At 49.0% G+C, this 19,532-nt stretch overlaps 1 protein-coding gene across 1 annotated transcript in view; it reads left to right on the plus strand.

Annotated features, from left to right (window-relative positions):
* ggcx (gamma-glutamyl carboxylase) overlaps positions 1-19,532 on the plus strand; it is a 68,562-nt gene that overhangs the window by 44,681 nt on the left and 4,349 nt on the right. The window contains exons 9-13 of the mRNA XM_059964050.1: positions 3,758-3,889; positions 12,214-12,365; positions 12,855-13,024; positions 16,406-16,536; positions 18,310-18,457. Coding sequence (XP_059820033.1) covers positions 3,758-3,889; positions 12,214-12,365; positions 12,855-13,024; positions 16,406-16,536; positions 18,310-18,457 — 733 coding nt within the window. The remainder of the gene's footprint in view (positions 1-3,757; positions 3,890-12,213; positions 12,366-12,854; positions 13,025-16,405; positions 16,537-18,309; positions 18,458-19,532) is intronic.

A 19,532-nucleotide genomic window follows, 5' to 3' on the forward strand; every position in this document is an offset into this window, starting at 1 on the left:
CCTCCCGTCAGATGGTAACTGTGAGATGATGGCGTGGCACAGACGGGTGGGGAACTTTGATAGATGTTGCTTGTTTTTTTGTGTGTAAGAGGGGTGGTTGGGGATTTTGTGTTCCTGAGGCTGTTCTTTCCTGCGAGTGAGGGGGCCATGGATTGTTCTCTGTAGAGGATTATTGATTGTTTTTGTGGCTGTCTTTTTGCTGTGGGGGGGCAGGGAGGAAGGATTTGGGGTCTGTAAGTTTTGTTTCTTTTCTTTTTTGGGCTGGTTGGGGGGGAGGAGGGTGATGTCTTTAATTTCATCAACATCCATGGTCTTTCTGTATTTAATGGCACTCTGGAGAAGACAAATATCAGAGTTGTATTGTACATGCATAATTTGACAATAAAGTGAACCTTTAAAAGTTTTTTTTAAGAAAGTCAAAAAGAGAGCAAAATATTGAGGTAGTTGTCTGTGAAGCCTGTGTTGCCTGGGTTAAGTCCAATACTGTCTGAAGTAAACTGTGGAGATCCATATCTAGGTGTGGGGGGAAGGAAGAGAGGCTATGAGACTGTCCCCAGGGAGGGTGAGGTGTGGCATGATTGTTTGTCTGTAATCTGGCACCACAGCATTAAGTGACATCCCTTCACTCTAATCATCACAGTCAGCCATTCGGTAGTTAATCACATTGCCTCATTTCTGTTTCTCTGCCACAGGTAACTGTACAGAAATTCTAGTATAATTTCTGGGAGGCAGCTGCTGACTTCCGTCCCTTGCCATACTTGGGTTGGCCACTAGATGGGGGTGTTGCTCTAAACCGAACCAACGTCAAACTAAAAGCTGCTAATGATACTTCAAAGTAAGAAGGGGATTCATTGTAAAAGCATGTCTACTATATACAACAATAGAACCCATTTTTACAGAAAAGACCGTCAAGCAGCCGAAGTGTAGGATAAAGAAACAAATCATGCAAAGAGTAAAAGTAAGCAACTGATATTGGGAACAGAAGTTTACTGAAGTGAGTCTGCGGCCAAGAAGCCAGTCGTCAATGAGCTGATCCAGGAGATGTCAGCTGTAGGCCCCAGCCTCAGTTCATCACAGAGATGAGTGGACCTCGCGGAGTAGCAAGCTGAACACCGGCCCATCCCTTGCCTCCAGCCCTGATTTGGCATCGCAAGTACTTTTATACACAAGTGAAATGAAAAATTTGCTTCCAGCACATCACAGGTACATAACAGTGGATAAACACCATTTATAAGAAAAAAGGTTAAACAAGCTATAGACAATTTTTACTAGAAAGAACATATCGGAACAAAAAAAAAGCCACGTCCAACGTGCAAAGTGGTCACAACTTTGAGTTACTGAGGTAGTGATTAGAGTTGCTGAGGTTGGTTCAAGAACCAGATGGCTGAAGGGAAGGAGTTGCTCTTGAACCTGCTGGTGTGGGGCTTCAGGCTTTTGTGCCCCGTGCCCGATGGTAGCTATGAGATGGCATGACCCGGATGGTGGGGATCTTTGATAACAGATAAATGCACGATATTCTGCCGGTGCTGGAAGTCCAGAGCAAAGTGCTGGTGGAACTCAGCAAGGTCAGGCAGCATCTATGAAAATGAATAAGCAGCTGATGTTTCGGACCGAGACTCCTCATTCTTTGATAGATGTTGCCTTCTTGAGGCAGCATTTCCTGTAGATACCACCGCTGGTGTGGAGGGATGTGCCAGTGATAATACTGTGCTGAGTCTACTACACAGTCAGAGTAGTAATATTAGCACTTAATGGCCACTAAATGGGTTTTTCAACCCATTTAATCTGTGCTAGCGTGCACTCGTTATTAGCTACACCTGTACACCTCATTAATACAAATACCCAATCAGCCACATGGCAGCATCTCAGTGCATTAAAGCATGCAGACATGGTCAAGAGATTCAGCTGTTGCTCAGACCAAATATCATAATGGGGGAAAATTGACATTTTGGGCCGAAACTCTTCATGAGTCCTGATGAAAGGTTTTGGCCCGAAGTATGGACTCTTTATTCTTCGCCAGAGATGTTGCCTGACCTGCTGAGTTCCTCCATTATTTTGTGTTTGTTATTCTGGATGTCCAGCATCTCTTGTGATTTTTGATTTTGCTATTTCTGTATCCATGTGCCAGCAAGTGTGTCTTTGAGATGTGATTGCACGTTAGAGTGTACAGAGGAGGTTCACCAGGAAGTTGCCTGCAGTGGAAAAGTTCAGATACGGGGAGAGATTGGAGAAGATGGGCCTGTTTTCCCTGGGGCAAAGGAGGCTGAAGGGTTGATTAAAGTACATATGATTGTGAGACTCACAGATAGGGTACAGTCATAGTCAGGGTAGGGGCCTCAAAAACAAATCATTAATTCATTCATTATGTACCATGTCATATGATGTGGGCAATCATGGTCTTTTGATTGCTCTTGGCAGAAGTGGTTTGCCATTGCCTTCTTCTGGGCAGTGTCTTTCCAAGACGGGTGACCCCAGCCATTATCAATACTCTTCAGAGATTATCTGTGGTCACATAACCAGGATTTGAGATGTACACCAGCAGCTCACACGACCATCCACCACCTGCTCCCGTGGCTTCACCTGACCCTGATCGGGGGCTAAGCAGGTGCCAAGGGTGGTATCAACCTTGCCCAAGGGTGACCTGCAGGCTAGCGGAGGGATGGAGTGCCTCACACCTCCTTTGGTAAAGACATATCTCCAGCCTGCCATCCTACAAAGGACATTGTTTTAAGATGTTAGAGATTTAAAGAGCATCTGTTCTTTACACAGAGTTGTTGCTATCTAGAACGTGTTGCCAGGGAGGTCTAGAACGTGTTGCCAGGGAGGTCTAGAAAGTGTTGCCAGGGAGGTCTAGAACGTGTTGCCAGGGAGGTGGCGGAGTCTCTACATTGAACGGACACTTAGATAATTAAATAGCCAAGGCACAGAAGGAAATGGTCCTAATGCAAGCAAATGGAATTTTTATAGTTGGGGAAAAGGTCAGCATGGATACGATGGACCAAATGGCCTGTTTCTGTGCTGTACAACTCCAAGAAAGTGGTAAACGTGAGATCCTGCAGATACCGGAAATGGAAATTGAGATCAACACACACAAAGTGCTGGAGGAACTCAGCAGGACAGATAGCAACCATGGAAATGAATAAAGAATTGACATTTCAGGCTGAGACGCTTCACCAGGACTGGAAAAGAAGGGGGCAAGAAGACTGAATAAGAAGGTGATAGGAGGGGGAGGTGTATAAGCTGGAAGGTGATGGGTGAAGCCACGTGAGAGGGGGAAGGTAGGCGGATGAAGGGTCTCAGCTGGAAATGTTGACTCTTGATTCCTCTCCATTGACGCTGCCCGACCTGCTGGGTCTCCCCCCCCCCCCCCCCCCAACATTTTGTGCGCTTGTAAGTGAATCAGCCACCAGGAGAAGGTGTCGGAGCCGGTGCGCTCCACCTGGGGCAGTGTCCAGACCGGAGTTGGTGCTGCCCCCCCAGTGTTCACTCAGCAGAAAACAAGCTCTATTGTGAGCAACCATCGGTCGATGGCTCGTGTTTGAACTCTTTTTTTATTGTGTGGCTGTGATACCAATATGTGCTGTGTGTGGCTATTGATACTGTGATTTGCACCTTGGCCCTGGAGTAACACTATCTTTGATTGGCTGTATTCATGTGTGGTTGAATAACAAACTTGAATTTATCTGGCCTATGTAGGTAACAGTAATGGAAGAAATTTAACATTAAACGTAGTCCTGACTGCCTCTCTTTCTTGTAGGGGTACAATAACTGGACCAATGGGCTTTATGGATATTCCTGGGACATGATGGTTCATTCCAGATCCCACCAACATGTCAAGATAACCTACAAGGATGGGGTAACTGGAGAGGTCGGCTACCTAAATCCGGGTGTAAGTTTAAAATATTGTCAAACACTACACTGAACTTTTGGCTCTCACCCTGAGTGGGTAATGGACCAGTACAAAAACACAAGATAATTAGCGGTGCAAGATAGTGAGCATTCATGGACTTGATAGCGGCGGGGGGGGGGGGGGGGGTGGAGGCAGTTCCTGAATTGTTATGTGTGTGCCTTCAGGCTCCTGTACCTCCTCTCTGATGGCAGCAGTGAGAAGAGGGCATGTTCTGGGTGGTGGTGGGGGGTCCTTAAAATAGATATCGCCTCTTGAAGATGTCCTGTGCTGGGGAAGCTGGTGCTCATGATGGAACGGGCTCAGTTTATTACCCTCTACGGCATTTTCCAGTCCCTCCAGAGCAGACAGGGAAGCAGCCAGTTAGAATGCTCTCCATGGTATAACTGTAAAAAAAAGATTTGCTAGACAGTTTAGTGACGTACAAGATCTTCTCAACCTCCCAACAAAATATATAGCTACTGGTGGGCTGCCTTTGAAATGATGTCAATATATTGGACCTGGGATAGATCTTCAGAGATGTTGATGCCTGGGATCTTGAAACTGCTCACCCTTTCCACTTCTGGTCCCTTGAGGACTGGTGTGTGTTCCCTCGACTTCCCCTTCCTGAGGTCCACAATTGGTCTTACTGAGGCTGAGACACCACTCAAGCAACAGATCGGTCTCATTCCTGCACGCCGCCTCTTCACCGTCAGAGATTCTGTCAACAGCAGCATGCAGAACTGGGCTGAGAGATGGCAGATGGAGTTCAATCAGGGAAAGTGTGGAGTGATTCACCTTGGAAGGTCAAACTTGAAGGCAGGGTACAGGCTGAACGGCAGGATTTCGAGCAGTGTGGGTGAACAGAGGGAGCTTTGGTCCACGTCCATAGATCCCTCAAAGTTGCCACGCAGATTGGTAGGGTTGTTAAGAAGGCGTAGGAGGTGTTAACTTCCATTAGTTGGGGATCGAGTTCAAGAGTCATAGAAAAGTACAGCATAGAAACAGGCCTTTCAGCCCATCTAGTCCATAATGACCATTTAAATTGCCTAGTCCCACCAACTTTCACCCAGACCACAGTCCTCCATACCCTTACTTTCAGTCTTAAACATTGAAACTGAGCTTGCCTGCACCACCTGCGCTGGCAGCTCATTCCACACTCTCACGACCCTCTGACTGAATAAGTTTCCTCTCATGTTCCCCTTAAATTTTTCACCTGTCACCCTTAACCCATACCCTCTAGTTCTGGTCCCACCCAACCTCAGTGGGGGGGGGGGACGTGGAGTGAAGCCTGCTTGTATTTTATGCGAGATAGTGTTGCAGCTGTACAAAGCCCGAGTTAGACCACATCTGGAATTATTATGCTCCGTTCTGGTCACTTCCTAGGAAGACTGTAGAGGCTTTAGAGAGGGTGCAGAGGAGATTTACCAGGATGCTGCCTGGATTGGAGAGGGTGCAGAGGAGATTTACCAGGATGCTGCCTGGATTAGAGAGGGTGCAGAGGAGATTTACCAGGATGCTGCCTGGATTGGAGAGGGTGCAGAGGAGATTTACCAGGATGCTGCCTGGATTAGAGAGGGTGCAGAGGAGATTTACCAGGATGCTGCCTGGCTTGGAGAGGGTGCAGAGGAGATTTACCAGGATGCTGCCTGGATTAGAGGGGGTGCAGAGGAGATTGACCAGGACTCTCCCTGGATTAGAGGGGGTGCAGAGGAGATTCACCAGGACTCTCCCTGGATTAGAGAGGGTGCAGAGGAGATTTACCAGGATGCTGCCTGGATTAGAGAGGATGCAGAGGAGATTTACCAGGATGCTGCCTGGATTAGAGAGGATGCAGAGGAGATTTACCAGGATGTTGCCTGGATTAGGGAGGGTGCAGAGGAGATTGACCAGGATGCTGCTTGGATTAGAGAGGGTGCAGAGATTGACCAGGACGCTGCCTGGATTAGAGAGGGTGCAGAGGAGATTTACCAGGATGCTGCCTGGATTAGAGAGGTTGCAGAGGAGATTTACCAGGATGCTGCCTGGATTGGAGAGGGTGCAGAGGAGATTTACCAGGATGCTGCCTGGATTAGAGAGGGTGCAGAGGAGATTTACCAGGATGCTGCCTGGATTAGAGAGGGTGCAGAGGAGATTTACCAGGATGCTGCCTGGATTGGAGAGGGTGCAGAGGAGATTTACCAGGATGCTGCCTGGATTAGAGAGGGTGCAGAGGAGATTTACCAGGATGCTGCCTGGATTGGAGAGGGTGCAGAGGAGATTTACCAGGATGCTGCCTGGATTAGAGAGGGTGCAGAGGAGATTTACCAGGATGCTGCCTGGATTGGAGAGGGTGCAGAGGAGATTTACCAGGATGCTGCCTTGATTAGAGAGGGTGCAGAGGAGATTTACCAGGATGCTGCCTGGATTGGAGAGGGTGCAGAGGAGATTTACCAGGATGCTGCCTGGATTAGAGAGGGTGCAGAGGAGATTTACCAGGATGCTGCCTGGATTGGAGAGGGTGCAGAGGAGATTGACCAGGATGCTGCCTGGATTGGAGAGGGTGCAGAGGAGATTTACCAGGATGCTGCCTGGATTAGAGAGGGTGCAGAGGAGATTTACCAGGATGCTGCCTGGATTAGAGAGGGTGCAGAGGAGATTGACCAGGATGCTGCCTGGATTAGAGGGGGTGCAGAGGAGATTGACCAGGACACTCCCTGGATTAGAGAGGGTGCAGAGGAGATTCACCAGGATGGTGCCTGGATTAGAGAGGGTGCAGAGGAGATTTACCAGGATGCTGCCTGGATTGGAGAGGGTGCAGAGGAGATTTACCAGGATGCTGCCTGGATTAGAGAGGGTGCAGAGGAGATTTACCAGGATGCTGCCTGGATTAGAGAGGGTGCAGAGGAGATTGACCAGGATGCTGCCTGGATTAGAGGGGGTGCAGAGGAGATTGACCAGGACTCTCCCTGGATTAGAGAGGGTGCAGAGGAGATTCACCAGGATGGTGCCTGGATTAGAGAGGGTGCAGAGGAGATTTACCAGGATGCTGCCTGGATTAGAGAGGATGCAGAGGAGATTTACCAGGATGCTGCCTGGATTAGAGAGGATGCAGAGGAGATTTACCAGGATGTTGCCTGGATTAGAGAGGGTGCAGAGGAGATTGACCAGGACGCTGCTTGGATTAGAGAGGGTGCAGAGATTTACCAGGACGCTGCCTGGATTAGAGAGGGTGCAGAGGAGATTTACCAGGATGCTGCCTGGATTAGAGAGGGTGCAGAGGAGATTTACCAGGATGCTGCCTGGATTGGAGAGGGTGCAGAGGAGATTTACCAGGATGCTGCCTGGATTAGAGAGGGTGCAGAGGAGATTTACCAGGATGCTGCCTGGATTAGAGAGGGTGCAGAGGAGATTTACCAGGATGCTGCCTGGATTGGAGAGGGTGCAGAGGAGATTTACCAGGATGCTGCCTGGATTAGAGAGGGTGCAGAGGAGATTTACCAGGATGCTGCCTGGATTAGAGAGGGTGCAGAGGAGATTTACCAGGATGCTGCCTGGATTAGAGAGGGTGCAGAGGAGATTTACCAGGATGCTGCCTGGATTAGAGAGGGTGCAGAGGAGATTGACCAGGATGCTGCCTGGATTAGAGAGGGTGCAGAGATTTACCAGGACGCTGCCTGGATTAGGGAGGGTGCAGAGGAGATTGACCAGGATGCTGCCTGGATTAGAGAGGGTGCAGAGATTTACCAGGACGCTGCCTGGATTAGAGAGGGTGCAGAGGAGATTGACCAGGATGCTGCCTGGATTAGAGAGGGTGCAGAGATTTACCAGGATGCTGCCTGGATTAGAGAGGGTGTAGAGGAAATTCACCAGGACGCTGCCTGGATTAGAGAGGGTGCAGAGGAGATTTACTAGGACGCTGCCTGGATTAGAGAGGGTGCAGAGGAGATTGACCAGGATGCTGCCTGGATTAGAGAGGGTGCAGAGGGGATTGACCAGGACGCTGCCTGGATTAGAGAGGGTGCAGAGGGGATTCACCAGGACGCTGCCTGGATTAGAGAGGGTGCAGAGATTTACCAGGACGCTGCCTGGATTAGAGAGGGTGTAGAGGAGATTCACCAGGACGCTGTCTGGATTAGAGAGGGTGCAGAGGAGATTGACCAGGATGCTGCCTGGATTGGAGAGGGTGCAGAGGAGATTTACCAGGATGCTGCCTGGATTAGAGAGGGTGCAGAGGAGATTTACCAGGATGCTGCCTGGATTAGAGAGGGTGCAGAGGAGATTGACCAGGATGCTGCCTGGATTAGAGGGGGTGCAGAGGAGATTGACCAGGACACTCCCTGGATTAGAGGGGGTGCAGAGGAGATTCACCAGGATGGTGCCTGGATTAGAGAGGGTGCAGAGGAGATTTACCAGGATGCTGCCTGGATTGGAGAGGGTGCAGAGGAGATTTACCAGGATGCTGCCTGGATTGGAGAGGGTGCAGAGGAGATTTACCAGGATGCTGCCTGGATTAGAGAGGGTGCAGAGGAGATTTACCAGGATGCTGCCTGGATTAGAGAGGGTGCAGAGGAGATTGACCAGGATGCTGCCTGGATTAGAGGGGGTGCAGAGGAGATTGACCAGGACTCTCCCTGGATTAGAGGGGGTGCAGAGGAGATTCACCAGGACTCTCCCTGGATTAGAGAGGGTGCAGAGGAGATTTACCAGGATGCTGCCTGGATTAGAGAGGATGCAGAGGAGATTTACCAGGATGCTGCCTGGATTAGAGAGGATGCAGAGGAGATTTACCAGGATGTTGCCTGGATTAGGGAGGGTGCAGAGGAGATTGACCAGGACGCTGCTTGGATTAGAGAGGGTGCAGAGATTGACCAGGACGCTGCCTGGATTAGAGAGGGTGCAGAGGAGATTTACCAGGATGCTGCCTGGATTAGAGAGGGTGCAGAGGAGATTTACCAGGATGCTGCCTGGATTGGAGAGGGTGCAGAGGAGATTTACCAGGATGCTGCCTGGATTAGAGAGGGTGCAGAGGAGATTTACCAGGATGCTGCCTGGATTAGAGAGGGTGCAGAGGAGATTTACCAGGATGCTGCCTGGATTGGAGAGGGTGCAGAGGAGATTTACCAGGATGCTGCCTGGATTAGAGAGGGTGCAGAGGAGATTTACCAGGATGCTGCCTGGATTGGAGAGGGTGCAGAGGAGATTTACCAGGATGCTGCCTGGATTAGAGAGGGTGCAGAGGAGATTTACCAGGATGCTGCCTGGATTGGAGAGGGTGCAGAGGAGATTTACCAGGATGCTGCCTTGATTAGAGAGGGTGCAGAGGAGATTTACCAGGATGCTGCCTGGATTGGAGAGGGTGCAGAGGAGATTTACCAGGATGCTGCCTGGATTAGAGAGGGTGCAGAGGAGATTTACCAGGATGCTGCCTGGATTGGAGAGGGTGCAGAGGAGATTGACCAGGATGCTGCCTGGATTGGAGAGGGTGCAGAGGAGATTTACCAGGATGCTGCCTGGATTAGAGAGGGTGCAGAGGAGATTTACCAGGATGCTGCCTGGATTAGAGAGGGTGCAGAGGAGATTGACCAGGATGCTGCCTGGATTAGAGGGGGTGCAGAGGAGATTGACCAGGACACTCCCTGGATTAGAGAGGGTGCAGAGGAGATTCACCAGGATGGTGCCTGGATTAGAGAGGGTGCAGAGGAGATTTACCAGGATGCTGCCTGGATTGGAGAGGGTGCAGAGGAGATTTACCAGGATGCTGCCTGGATTAGAGAGGGTGCAGAGGAGATTTACCAGGATGCTGCCTGGATTAGAGAGGGTGCAGAGGAGATTGACCAGGATGCTGCCTGGATTAGAGGGGGTGCAGAGGAGATTGACCAGGACTCTCCCTGGATTAGAGAGGGTGCAGAGGAGATTCACCAGGATGGTGCCTGGATTAGAGAGGGTGCAGAGGAGATTTACCAGGATGCTGCCTGGATTAGAGAGGATGCAGAGGAGATTTACCAGGATGCTGCCTGGATTAGAGAGGATGCAGAGGAGATTTACCAGGATGTTGCCTGGATTAGAGAGGGTGCAGAGGAGATTGACCAGGATGCTGCTTGGATTAGAGAGGGTGCAGAGATTTACCAGGACGCTGCCTGGATTAGAGAGGGTGCAGAGGAGATTTACCAGGATGCTGCCTGGATTAGAGAGGGTGCAGAGGAGATTTACCAGGATGCTGCCTGGATTAGAGAGGGTGCAGAGGAGATTTACCAGGATGCTGCCTGGATTGGAGAGGGTGCAGAGGAGATTTACCAGGATGCTGCCTGGATTAGAGAGGGTGCAGAGGAGATTTACCAGGATGCTGCCTGGATTAGAGAGGGTGCAGAGGAGATTTACCAGGATGCTGCCTGGATTGGAGAGGGTGCAGAGGAGATTTACCAGGATGCTGCCTGGATTAGAGAGGGTGCAGAGGAGATTTACCAGGATGCTGCCTGGATTAGAGAGGGTGCAGAGGAGATTGACCAGGATGCTGCCTGGATTAGAGAGGGTGCAGAGATTTACCAGGACGCTGCCTGGATTAGGGAGGGTGCAGAGGAGATTGACCAGGATGCTGCCTGGATTAGAGAGGGTGCAGAGATTTACCAGGACGCTGCCTGGATTAGAGAGGGTGCAGAGGAGATTGACCAGGATGCTGCCTGGATTAGAGAGGGTGCAGAGATTTACCAGGATGCTGCCTGGATTAGAGAGGGTGTAGAGGAAATTCACCAGGACGCTGCCTGGATTAGAGAGGGTGCAGAGGAGATTTACTAGGACGCTGCCTGGATTAGAGAGGGTGCAGAGGAGATTGACCAGGATGCTGCCTGGATTAGAGAGGGTGCAGAGGGGATTGACCAGGATGCTGCCTGGATTGGAGAGGGTGCAGAGGAGATTTACCAGGATGCTGCCTGGATTAGAGAGGGTGCAGAGGAGATTTACCAGGATGCTGCCTGGATTAGAGAGGGTGCAGAGGAGATTGACCAGGATGCTGCCTGGATTAGAGGGGGTGCAGAGGAGATTGACCAGGACTCTCCCTGGATTAGAGAGGGTGCAGAGGAGATTCACCAGGATGGTGCCTGGATTAGAGAGGGTGCAGAGGAGATTTACCAGGATGCTGCCTGGATTAGAGAGGATGCAGAGGGGATTCACCAGGATGCTGCCTGGATTAGAGAGGGTGTAGAGGGGATTCACCAGGATGCTGCCTGGATTAGAGAGGGTGCAGAGGAGATTTACCAGGATGCTGCCTGGATTAGAGAGGGTGCAGAGGAGATTTACCAGGATGCTGCCTGGATTGGAGAGGGTGCAGAGGAGATTTACCAGGATGCTGCCTGGATTAGAGAGGGTGCAGAGGAGATTTACCAGGATGCTGCCTGGATTGGAGAGGGTGCAGAGGAGATTTACCAGGATGCTGCCTGGATTAGAGAGGGTGCAGAGGAGATTTACCAGGATGCTGCCTGGATTAGAGAGGGTGCAGAGGAGATTTACCAGGATGCTGCCTGGATTAGAGAGGGTGCAGAGGAGATTTACCAGGATGCTGCCTGGATTGGAGAGGGTGCAGAGGAGATTTACCAGGATGCTGCCTGGATTAGAGAGGGTGCAGAGGAGATTTACCAGGATGCTGCCTGGATTAGAGAGGGTGCAGAGGAGATTTACCAGGATGCTTCCTGGATTAGAGAGGGTGCAGAGGAGATTTACCAGGATGCTGCCTGGATTGGAGAGGGTGCAGAGGAGATTTACTAGGACGCTGCCTGGATTAGAGAGGGTGCAGAGGAGATTGACCAGGATGCTGCCTGGATTAGAGAGGGTGCAGAGGGGATTGACCAGGATGCTGCCTGGATTGGAGAGGGTGCAGAGGAGATTTACCAGGATGCTGCCTGGATTAGAGAGGGTGCAGAGGAGATAGAGGCAGAGATAGAGTGGACAACCAGAGACTTTTCCCAGTGTGTCTAATATGAGCCAGTGTCATGTTAAGGTGTTTGGGGGACAGATTAGGAAGGAAATCAGAAGTGTGTTTTTTCTTAGAGTGTGGTAATTGTGTGCAACACACTGATGGTGATGTTGGTAGAAGCAAATACAATTAGAAGCTTTTAAGGGACTTACACATGGAGCAAAGGAAAATGGAGGGCGATGTGGGAGGGAAGGGTTAGATTGATTTTAGATGCGTTAAAAGGTCATAGGCGTCAGATTTTTGTACGGGGCAGCGTTATTTCCAGAAGAGGGTTGCCTGCCCTGAGCTGCCAGATCAAATCTTAAAGGGGACACGCCACTTTGATAATCGGTGACAGCCGGCTCCCTGCCTGTAAACGCCGTTGTTGTTTTATCACCAGGTGTGGACGCAGAGCCGGCGCTGGAAGGACCACGCGGACATGCTGAAGCAGTATTCCAGCTGCCTGGCCCAGGAACTCCGCCGGTACAACATCATCAATCCCGAGATCTACTTTGACATCTGGGTGTCTATAAACGACAGGTTCCAGCAGAGGTGAGACAGACCTGGGACGCAGACTGCTGACGAACTCTTGGGGGTGGGGAGGGATCTTCGTTAAAGACAGAACACTCAGCCGGTCAGGCAGCGTCTGTAGAGAAACATTTCAGGTTTCAGAACCATAGCAGCCAGTGCACTCTTGATAAGGGTTCACTTCCCACTCTGCCTGTAAGGAACGTGTACGTTCTCCCCCCACACCAGGCAGGTTTCCTCCGGGTGCTCCAGTTTCTTCTCGTATTCTAAAGATGTACGGTGTTGTTCATCTGTGTGCCTGGCTGGTACCGCAAGGCTGACCTTGGGTATTTGTTACTGTGCGCCACTGTGTAACCTAGGGGCCCTGCTCCCTGTTCGTTGCAAAGACCTTAGCCTATTTGTTCAGGACCTTCTTTGGAGAGGTCTCAGCCCGGCCAGGGTGGCCCGCCTCCTGCCCTTAACGACTGCTTAAGACACAGCTTCTATTTGTTGCCACTGGGTTCCCATTTCCAGGCTTTTCGATCCGCGGGTCGACGTCGTAACGGCCGAGTGGTCCCCCTTCAAGAAGACATCGTGGCTGATGCCGCTGCTGGTTAACCTCTCGCCCTGGAGGCTGAAGTTTGAAGAAATTGAGAAAACTCTGGACAATCAGACGGATGTGGTTTTCATTGCGGATTTTCCAGGTAAATCCCGGTGCGGGAGCGGTTACGGGGAATGGAAGGGAGAATTGGAATTGGAGAGAGGGCGAGACTTGGGATCCCGAGTTCGAATCCGGCCGGCTTCTTGCACGCTTTCCCTCTCAGCACCGAGCTAGCAACTTGGCCTCAAACAAGGGGAAGTTCTAGCAGGAACCTGAAGGGCGAAGAAGTGTTAGAGGTGGGTATGTCACAATATTTATGTGTTTAGATACAATGCAGCCCTTCCAACCCTTCGAGCTGCAGCGCCCAGCAACCCCCTCATTTAAGCACAAAAATATAACTGCAGATGCTGTGGATCAAAGAATACGTACACAACGCTGGAAGAACTCAGCAGGTCAGGCAGCATCAGTGAGAAAAGAGCAGCCAACATTTCAGGCCAAGACCCTTCATCAGGAATGGGACCATTCCTGATGAATGGTCATGAATTAGCCCGAAACTTTGGCTACTCTTTTCTCACGGATGCTGCCTGACCTGCTGAGTTCTTCTAGCGTTGTGTATGTATCCCCTCATTTAATCCAAGCCTACTCATGGGACAATTTACAATGACCGGTTAACCTCCCAAGCAGTACATCTTTGGGCTGTGGGGGAAACCGAAGGAAACCCACTTGGTCACAGGGAGAACGTACAAACTCCTGACAGAGGGCGGCAGGAATTGAACACGGGTCACCTGTTCTGACAAGGGTTGTGCTAACCACTACACTACCATTTGGAGAGGAACAAGGAAAGGTTTAAAACAGGGGTTCTCAATATTTTTTATGCCACAGACCAATACTATTAACTGAGGGGTCTGTGGACCCTTGATTTAGAGGGATTTGGGCCAAACGAGGGCAGATGGGATGTTCAGGTTGACTTCTTGGTTGGCATTGATGAGTTGGGCCGAAGAACCTGTTTCTGTGCTTTATAACTCTAGGACCAGTTTGTACAGCACAGAAGGTGGAGTACAGAACAATCAAGGTGTCTGGTCTGAAACGACTGTATAAGTCATGTTCTGTCTCCTGTTGTCATTGGTAACATTGGCTTATTAATGTCACATGGTACAGTGAAAAGCTTTTCTGTGCCTTCCAGGCGGGTCATGCCATACATAATTAAAATCAGTTAGCAAAAAGGAAAACAGAATGCAGAATATAGTGGAGATAATCTGGAAGACGAGTAGCTCGGGTGGTCGACTGTTGGGTTGAGTTGTTCTCCGAGCTTGGCGATTTACTTGCAGATGTTTCGTCACCATGCGAGGATTCATCATCAGTGCGTTGTTAATTGTGGCATGTCTCCCCACTCCCCCCCGAAAGCTTGGCCTTCATGTCATTCAGCTAATTGGTCATCATTTCAGAAACTCATTTGTGAAGTGGGGTGGAAATCTTGTTGCTGATTGGCTGTGTGGTGAACTCTGTGCATTGTTTTCAGGAATTTTGCTCACATTGGCTCCTAAATAGGACCTAGGGTACTAGGAATCCTCCTGCATGTTGCATGAAGCATGGGTGTCAGTACAAGCAAACGCCTGGCTTGCAAGATAATTCCTAGAAGAGTGGTTTTCCGTGAAGAATTCTGTGAGCAAACATATAGACCTCGATCCTGAGGTAGAGAGTGAGTCGAGGTCGGAGGCCCCGATACCTGTGGGTTTGAGTGTCTGGGGCCAGGGACCGGAGGCCCAGAGGTGGCCTGTTCTGGGGTCGGAGGTCTGTCCGTGTGAGGGGTCTTATTTTGTTGTTACAGCTTGTGTTGGTCGTTAACACAAATGATGCATTTCACTATGTTTCAATGTAAAATAAAACTGAATCTGAAATTAGATGTGAAGAAGTGATGTAATAGATTTAAGGAATTTAAGAAATGTCTCTAAACGATCACTTAAACTGCCAAGTCAGAGTAGGCTGTGAGCCAAGGGCAGGAAGATGGGATTAATGTGGAAGTGTCCACTGTCTGGCATGCACGTAGTGGAATGGAACAGCATGGAATAGGCTATGATTCAGAGATATAATTCCAGGAATACAGAAAGAGGTTCTGTAATGATACAAATGGTCTGGTGCAGTCTCTAATTGAAATGTAGTATTCCAAATCCTGTAATCAAAGCTAATGTTTGTGAAGTACCACAGAATCTGTGCTTAATTTCAGAATCAGAATTGGGTTTATTATTACTGATATACATTGTGAAAATTGTTGTTGCAGCAATACAGTGTGATATGTAAATATGCAATAAATTACCATAAGAAATGTAAATAAAAAATAAATAAGTAGTGCACAAAGAGAGCAAAATTGGCTTGCACACAAGATTCTGGAGGAACCCAGAGTTCAGGCACAAAATTTATTTATTTATTTAGTTAGTTACAATTTAGAAACATAGAAAACCTTCAGCACAATACAGGCCCTTCGGCCCCCAAAGTTGTGCCAAACCTGTCCCTACCTTAGAAATTACTAGGCTTACCCATAGGCCTCTTATTTTTCTAAGCTCCATGTACCTATCCAAGAGTCTCTTAAAAGACCCTATTGTATCTGCCTCCACCACCGTTACCGGCAGCCCATTCCACGCACTCACAACTCTGTGAGTAAAAAATCTTACCCCTGACATCTCCTCTGTACCTACTCCCCAGCACCTTAAACCTGTGTCCTCTTGTGGCAACCATTTCAGCCCTGGAAAAAGCCTCTTGACTTTGGAGTAGGTCCTTATGGGTCTTTGAGCCTCACTGCCAAGCAATCCCCCAGTTTAATCCTAGCCTAATTATGGGTCAATTTACAATGACAAATTAACCTACCAGCTGGTACATCTTTGTACTATGGGGGTGGGGGGAGCCCACACAGTCACAGGGAGAACATGCAAACTCCTTAGCGGGAGGGGTAGGAATTGAACCTGGGTCGCCTGTACTGTAAAGCTTTGTGCTAACCACTACACTACCGTGCCACCCAATCTATGGAAAGGAATAAACAGTGGCCGATTCGGGCCAAGGCCCTTCATCGGGAACTGCATCTTGTGTCTGTTACTCTCACAAAAATATGTGAGGGGGTGTTCACGGGTTCATTGTCCATTCAGGAATCTGATGGTGGAGGGGAAGAAGCTGTTTCTGAAACATTGGGTGTGTGTCTTGAGGTTCCTGTGCCTATTGGTAGCAATGAGAAGAGGGCATGTTCTGGGTAATGGGGGTCCTTAAAGATGGATGGTGCCTTTCTGAGGCATCGCCTTTTGAAGATGTTCTCAGTGGTGAGGAGGCTGGTGCCCATGATGAAGGTGGCTGAGTTTGTAACCTTTATGTTCAAACTCCATGTCAATTTTGTCATCCTAATGCACTGTGCCTTCCGTGACATGTACTTTGCCAATTAGGGTCCTTGTAAAACTGTGTCCACTTGATTGCAGTCACGTCTCGATCTCTCTACTTGAAGGGCTTCACTTGGAGAACTTTGTGAGCGAAGATCTGGGCAATACCAGCATCCAGGTGCTAAAGGGGGAGTTGGCTGTGGAGATTGTGGCGGAGAAGAAAAACTACAGCCTGAAGGAGGGAGACAAGATGCAGGTGAGAAGCGAACTGATCTGCTATCATCCTGAGAGAAGCTGAATTGCCGTTGTGGGGAATTGGTCACGGTGAGCTAACGGAGACTTGCCTCTGCCCAAGTCCAAATGATATTCTAGACAGAAAGCTTGCCCCAATTATTAATGATGGCTGGCCACTGGTGTAGTGGCATCAGCTCCGGACCTCGAGGCAAATGGTCCAGAGTTCAAACCCGGCCAGTTCCTGACACGCTTTCCACCCCTGCTGTGTTGAGCATTGACCTAGCAACTCAGCCTCATAAAAGATAGACAAAATGCTGAAGATTCGACAGAGTTGCCACCCGATGTGCCACAAGGCGTGAAAAGGAATATGTATTTAAAAATGTATTAAAATTAAAATGTATTAATTAATTTTAAGAATGTGTTAATGATGAAATCTGACTGGTATTGTGTTTACTAGTCTTACCTTCACTCCCAGCTTCAAAGACAGCAAAAGATGCTGAAACACAAAGAGTTTGTGCGGATGCTGGAAATCCAGAGCTGCTGTGGAGAGGAAAAAGTCAGTGGAGTTCCAGATCAGTGACCTCTGACGAAGGCTCATCAACATGTAGTATTGACCCCGTTTCTCTTTCTGCAGATGCTGACTGTCGTGCTGTGTGTTTCTAATGTGTTCTGTTGTATTTCAGTTTTCCAGTAGATTCCTGATTTCTTTTTGCGCACCTTTCAAATACCTCCAGCAGTTTTGCTGATGGAAGTTGCATCACTCATTATAGTACTAGACCTGTTCAGAGAAGGATCTCTTGGCTCTGGAAGACTGGGCAGCATGTTAGAGTAATGCTTTACAGTGCCAATGACCTGGGTTCAGTACTCACTGCTGTCTTGTCAGGAATTTTGCGTTCTTCCTGTGACCGGTTTTCCTCCCGCATTCCAAATGTATGTAGGTTAGGGTTAGTGAGTTGTGGGCATGCTATGTTGGCACAGGAAGCGTGATGCCACTAGCAGGCTGCCCCCAGAGAATTCATAAGACAAAGGAGCAGAATTAAGCCGCTGAATCTGCTCCGCCATTCCATCATGGCTGATTTATTTTTCCTCTCAACCTCATTCTCCTGCCTTCTCCCTATAAACTTTGATGTCCTGACTAATCAAGAACCTGTCAGCCTCCACTTTAAATATATTTAATGATTTGGCCTCCACAGCCGTCTGTGCCAATGAATTCTAGATTCACTACCCTCGGGCTAAAGAACTTCCTTCTCATCTTTGTTGTAAATAGATGGCCCTCTGTTCTGAGGCTGTCCTAGACTCCCCCACTATAGGAAAGATCCTTTCCACAACCACTCCATCCAGACCTTTCCATAGGTTTCAAATGAGATCCCTCATTCTTCTAAACTCCAGCAAATACAGGCCCAGAGCCATCAAATGCTCCTATGTCCTCTACTGTGTTGGTCAGTGACACAAACGATGCATTTAACTGTGTATTTCGATGTACATGTGACAAATAAATATGAAGGTCTAGGAAACGGTGAGAATGACGATTGGTATGTTGCTTATTTTGCAAGAGGCTTTGAGTACAAGAGTAGAGACATGTTGCTTCATTTAGCGTCCTGGTCACATCTAGAATATTGTGTAGAGGTCTGGTCTCCTTACTGAAAGAAGGATGAGCTGGTGATAGAGGAAGTACAGTCAATGTTCACCTGATGGATTCTTTTATTGTATGATGGGCCGAGCGGTCTCTTTGGCTTTGTTACTGTGACGCGGGCAAAAGATGTACTGTAGGAGTGACCGTGGTTTCCCATTGCAGCTGCCGGCTGGTGACTATCACAACGTGTACACCACGTCTGAGGAGCCCTCATGTTACATGTACGTCTACGTCAACACTACCCTGGTGAAATTTGAAGAGAATTACACGCGTTTTGTGGAGCTTCAAGAGAAGGTTAAGAATGGAACTGGTACGTGCAGATTAATGAGCTTCCTGGAGAGGTTTCCACAGGGACCCATAGAACATGGGACAGCACAGGAACAGACCCTCCAGCCCACAATGTTGTGCTAATTGAATTAAATTAGTAATCAAATGGCCATCTAATCTCTTCTGTGTAAACTATGCCCATATCCTTTCATGTGCCTCACATTCATGTGCTTAACTAAACGCCTCTTAAAAGTCCCTAATGTATCTGCCTGTACCACTGCCCCAGGCAGCACATTCCAGACACCCACCCTTCTGTGTTTAAAATAAATTGCCCTTCATGTCTCCTTTGAAATTAACCCTTCTCACCTTAAATGCATGCCCTCTGGTATTAGACATTTCAGCCCCGGGAGGCGGTGGGGGGGGTGGGGGGGAGGTGGGGAGGGAGAGAAATAATGTGTGTCTACTCTATCTACTGTCGTTGTCGTCTTCTTGGTCATTAGCTCCCAGTGGAGCAATAGGCCATTGCTGACCTCTCATCTCCGTCATCTGAAGTCGATGGTCTGGTTGGAGTTCATCAATGTTTCTGTAATCCACTGTACATAGGACCGGCTTGTACAGCTTCACCAGAGCCTGGCTGGCTGGCCTTACCTGTTTACACCTCTCATGTAGGGTTGGTCTTCTGACAGGCCTCTATCTACAGTATGCCCCTCAAAATCTTATAAACATCTATCAGATCTCCCCTCAGCCTCTGTCACTCCAGAGAAAACAACCCAAGTTTGTACCAGCTTTCTTTATAGCACATGCCCTCTGATCCAGGGGTTCCTGACCTTCATTATGCCATGGACTCATACCTTTAAGCAAAGGGTCTGTGGACCCCAGGTTGGGAACCCCTGATTCAATCTTGGTTTATAAAAGGCACTCTCTGTTTTGCTCGCTGGGTACATGACCAGCAAGACCTAGACAGGCCTTGTTTTCATGCTGTATCTCTCTAGGACAACATCTTTCCTTCAGATTATGGAGCAGTAATTTTGAAAGCCGGTCAAAGCCCACCCAAAGTGACAGGGTGGCATAAACGCTTTACAGTGCTGGCGATCGCTTCCCACCGCTGTCTATTAGGA

The sequence above is a fragment of the Hypanus sabinus genome, chromosome 1 (genome assembly GCF_030144855.1).
Source record: "Hypanus sabinus isolate sHypSab1 chromosome 1, sHypSab1.hap1, whole genome shotgun sequence".
NCBI classification, from domain to species: domain Eukaryota; kingdom Metazoa; phylum Chordata; class Chondrichthyes; order Myliobatiformes; family Dasyatidae; genus Hypanus; species Hypanus sabinus.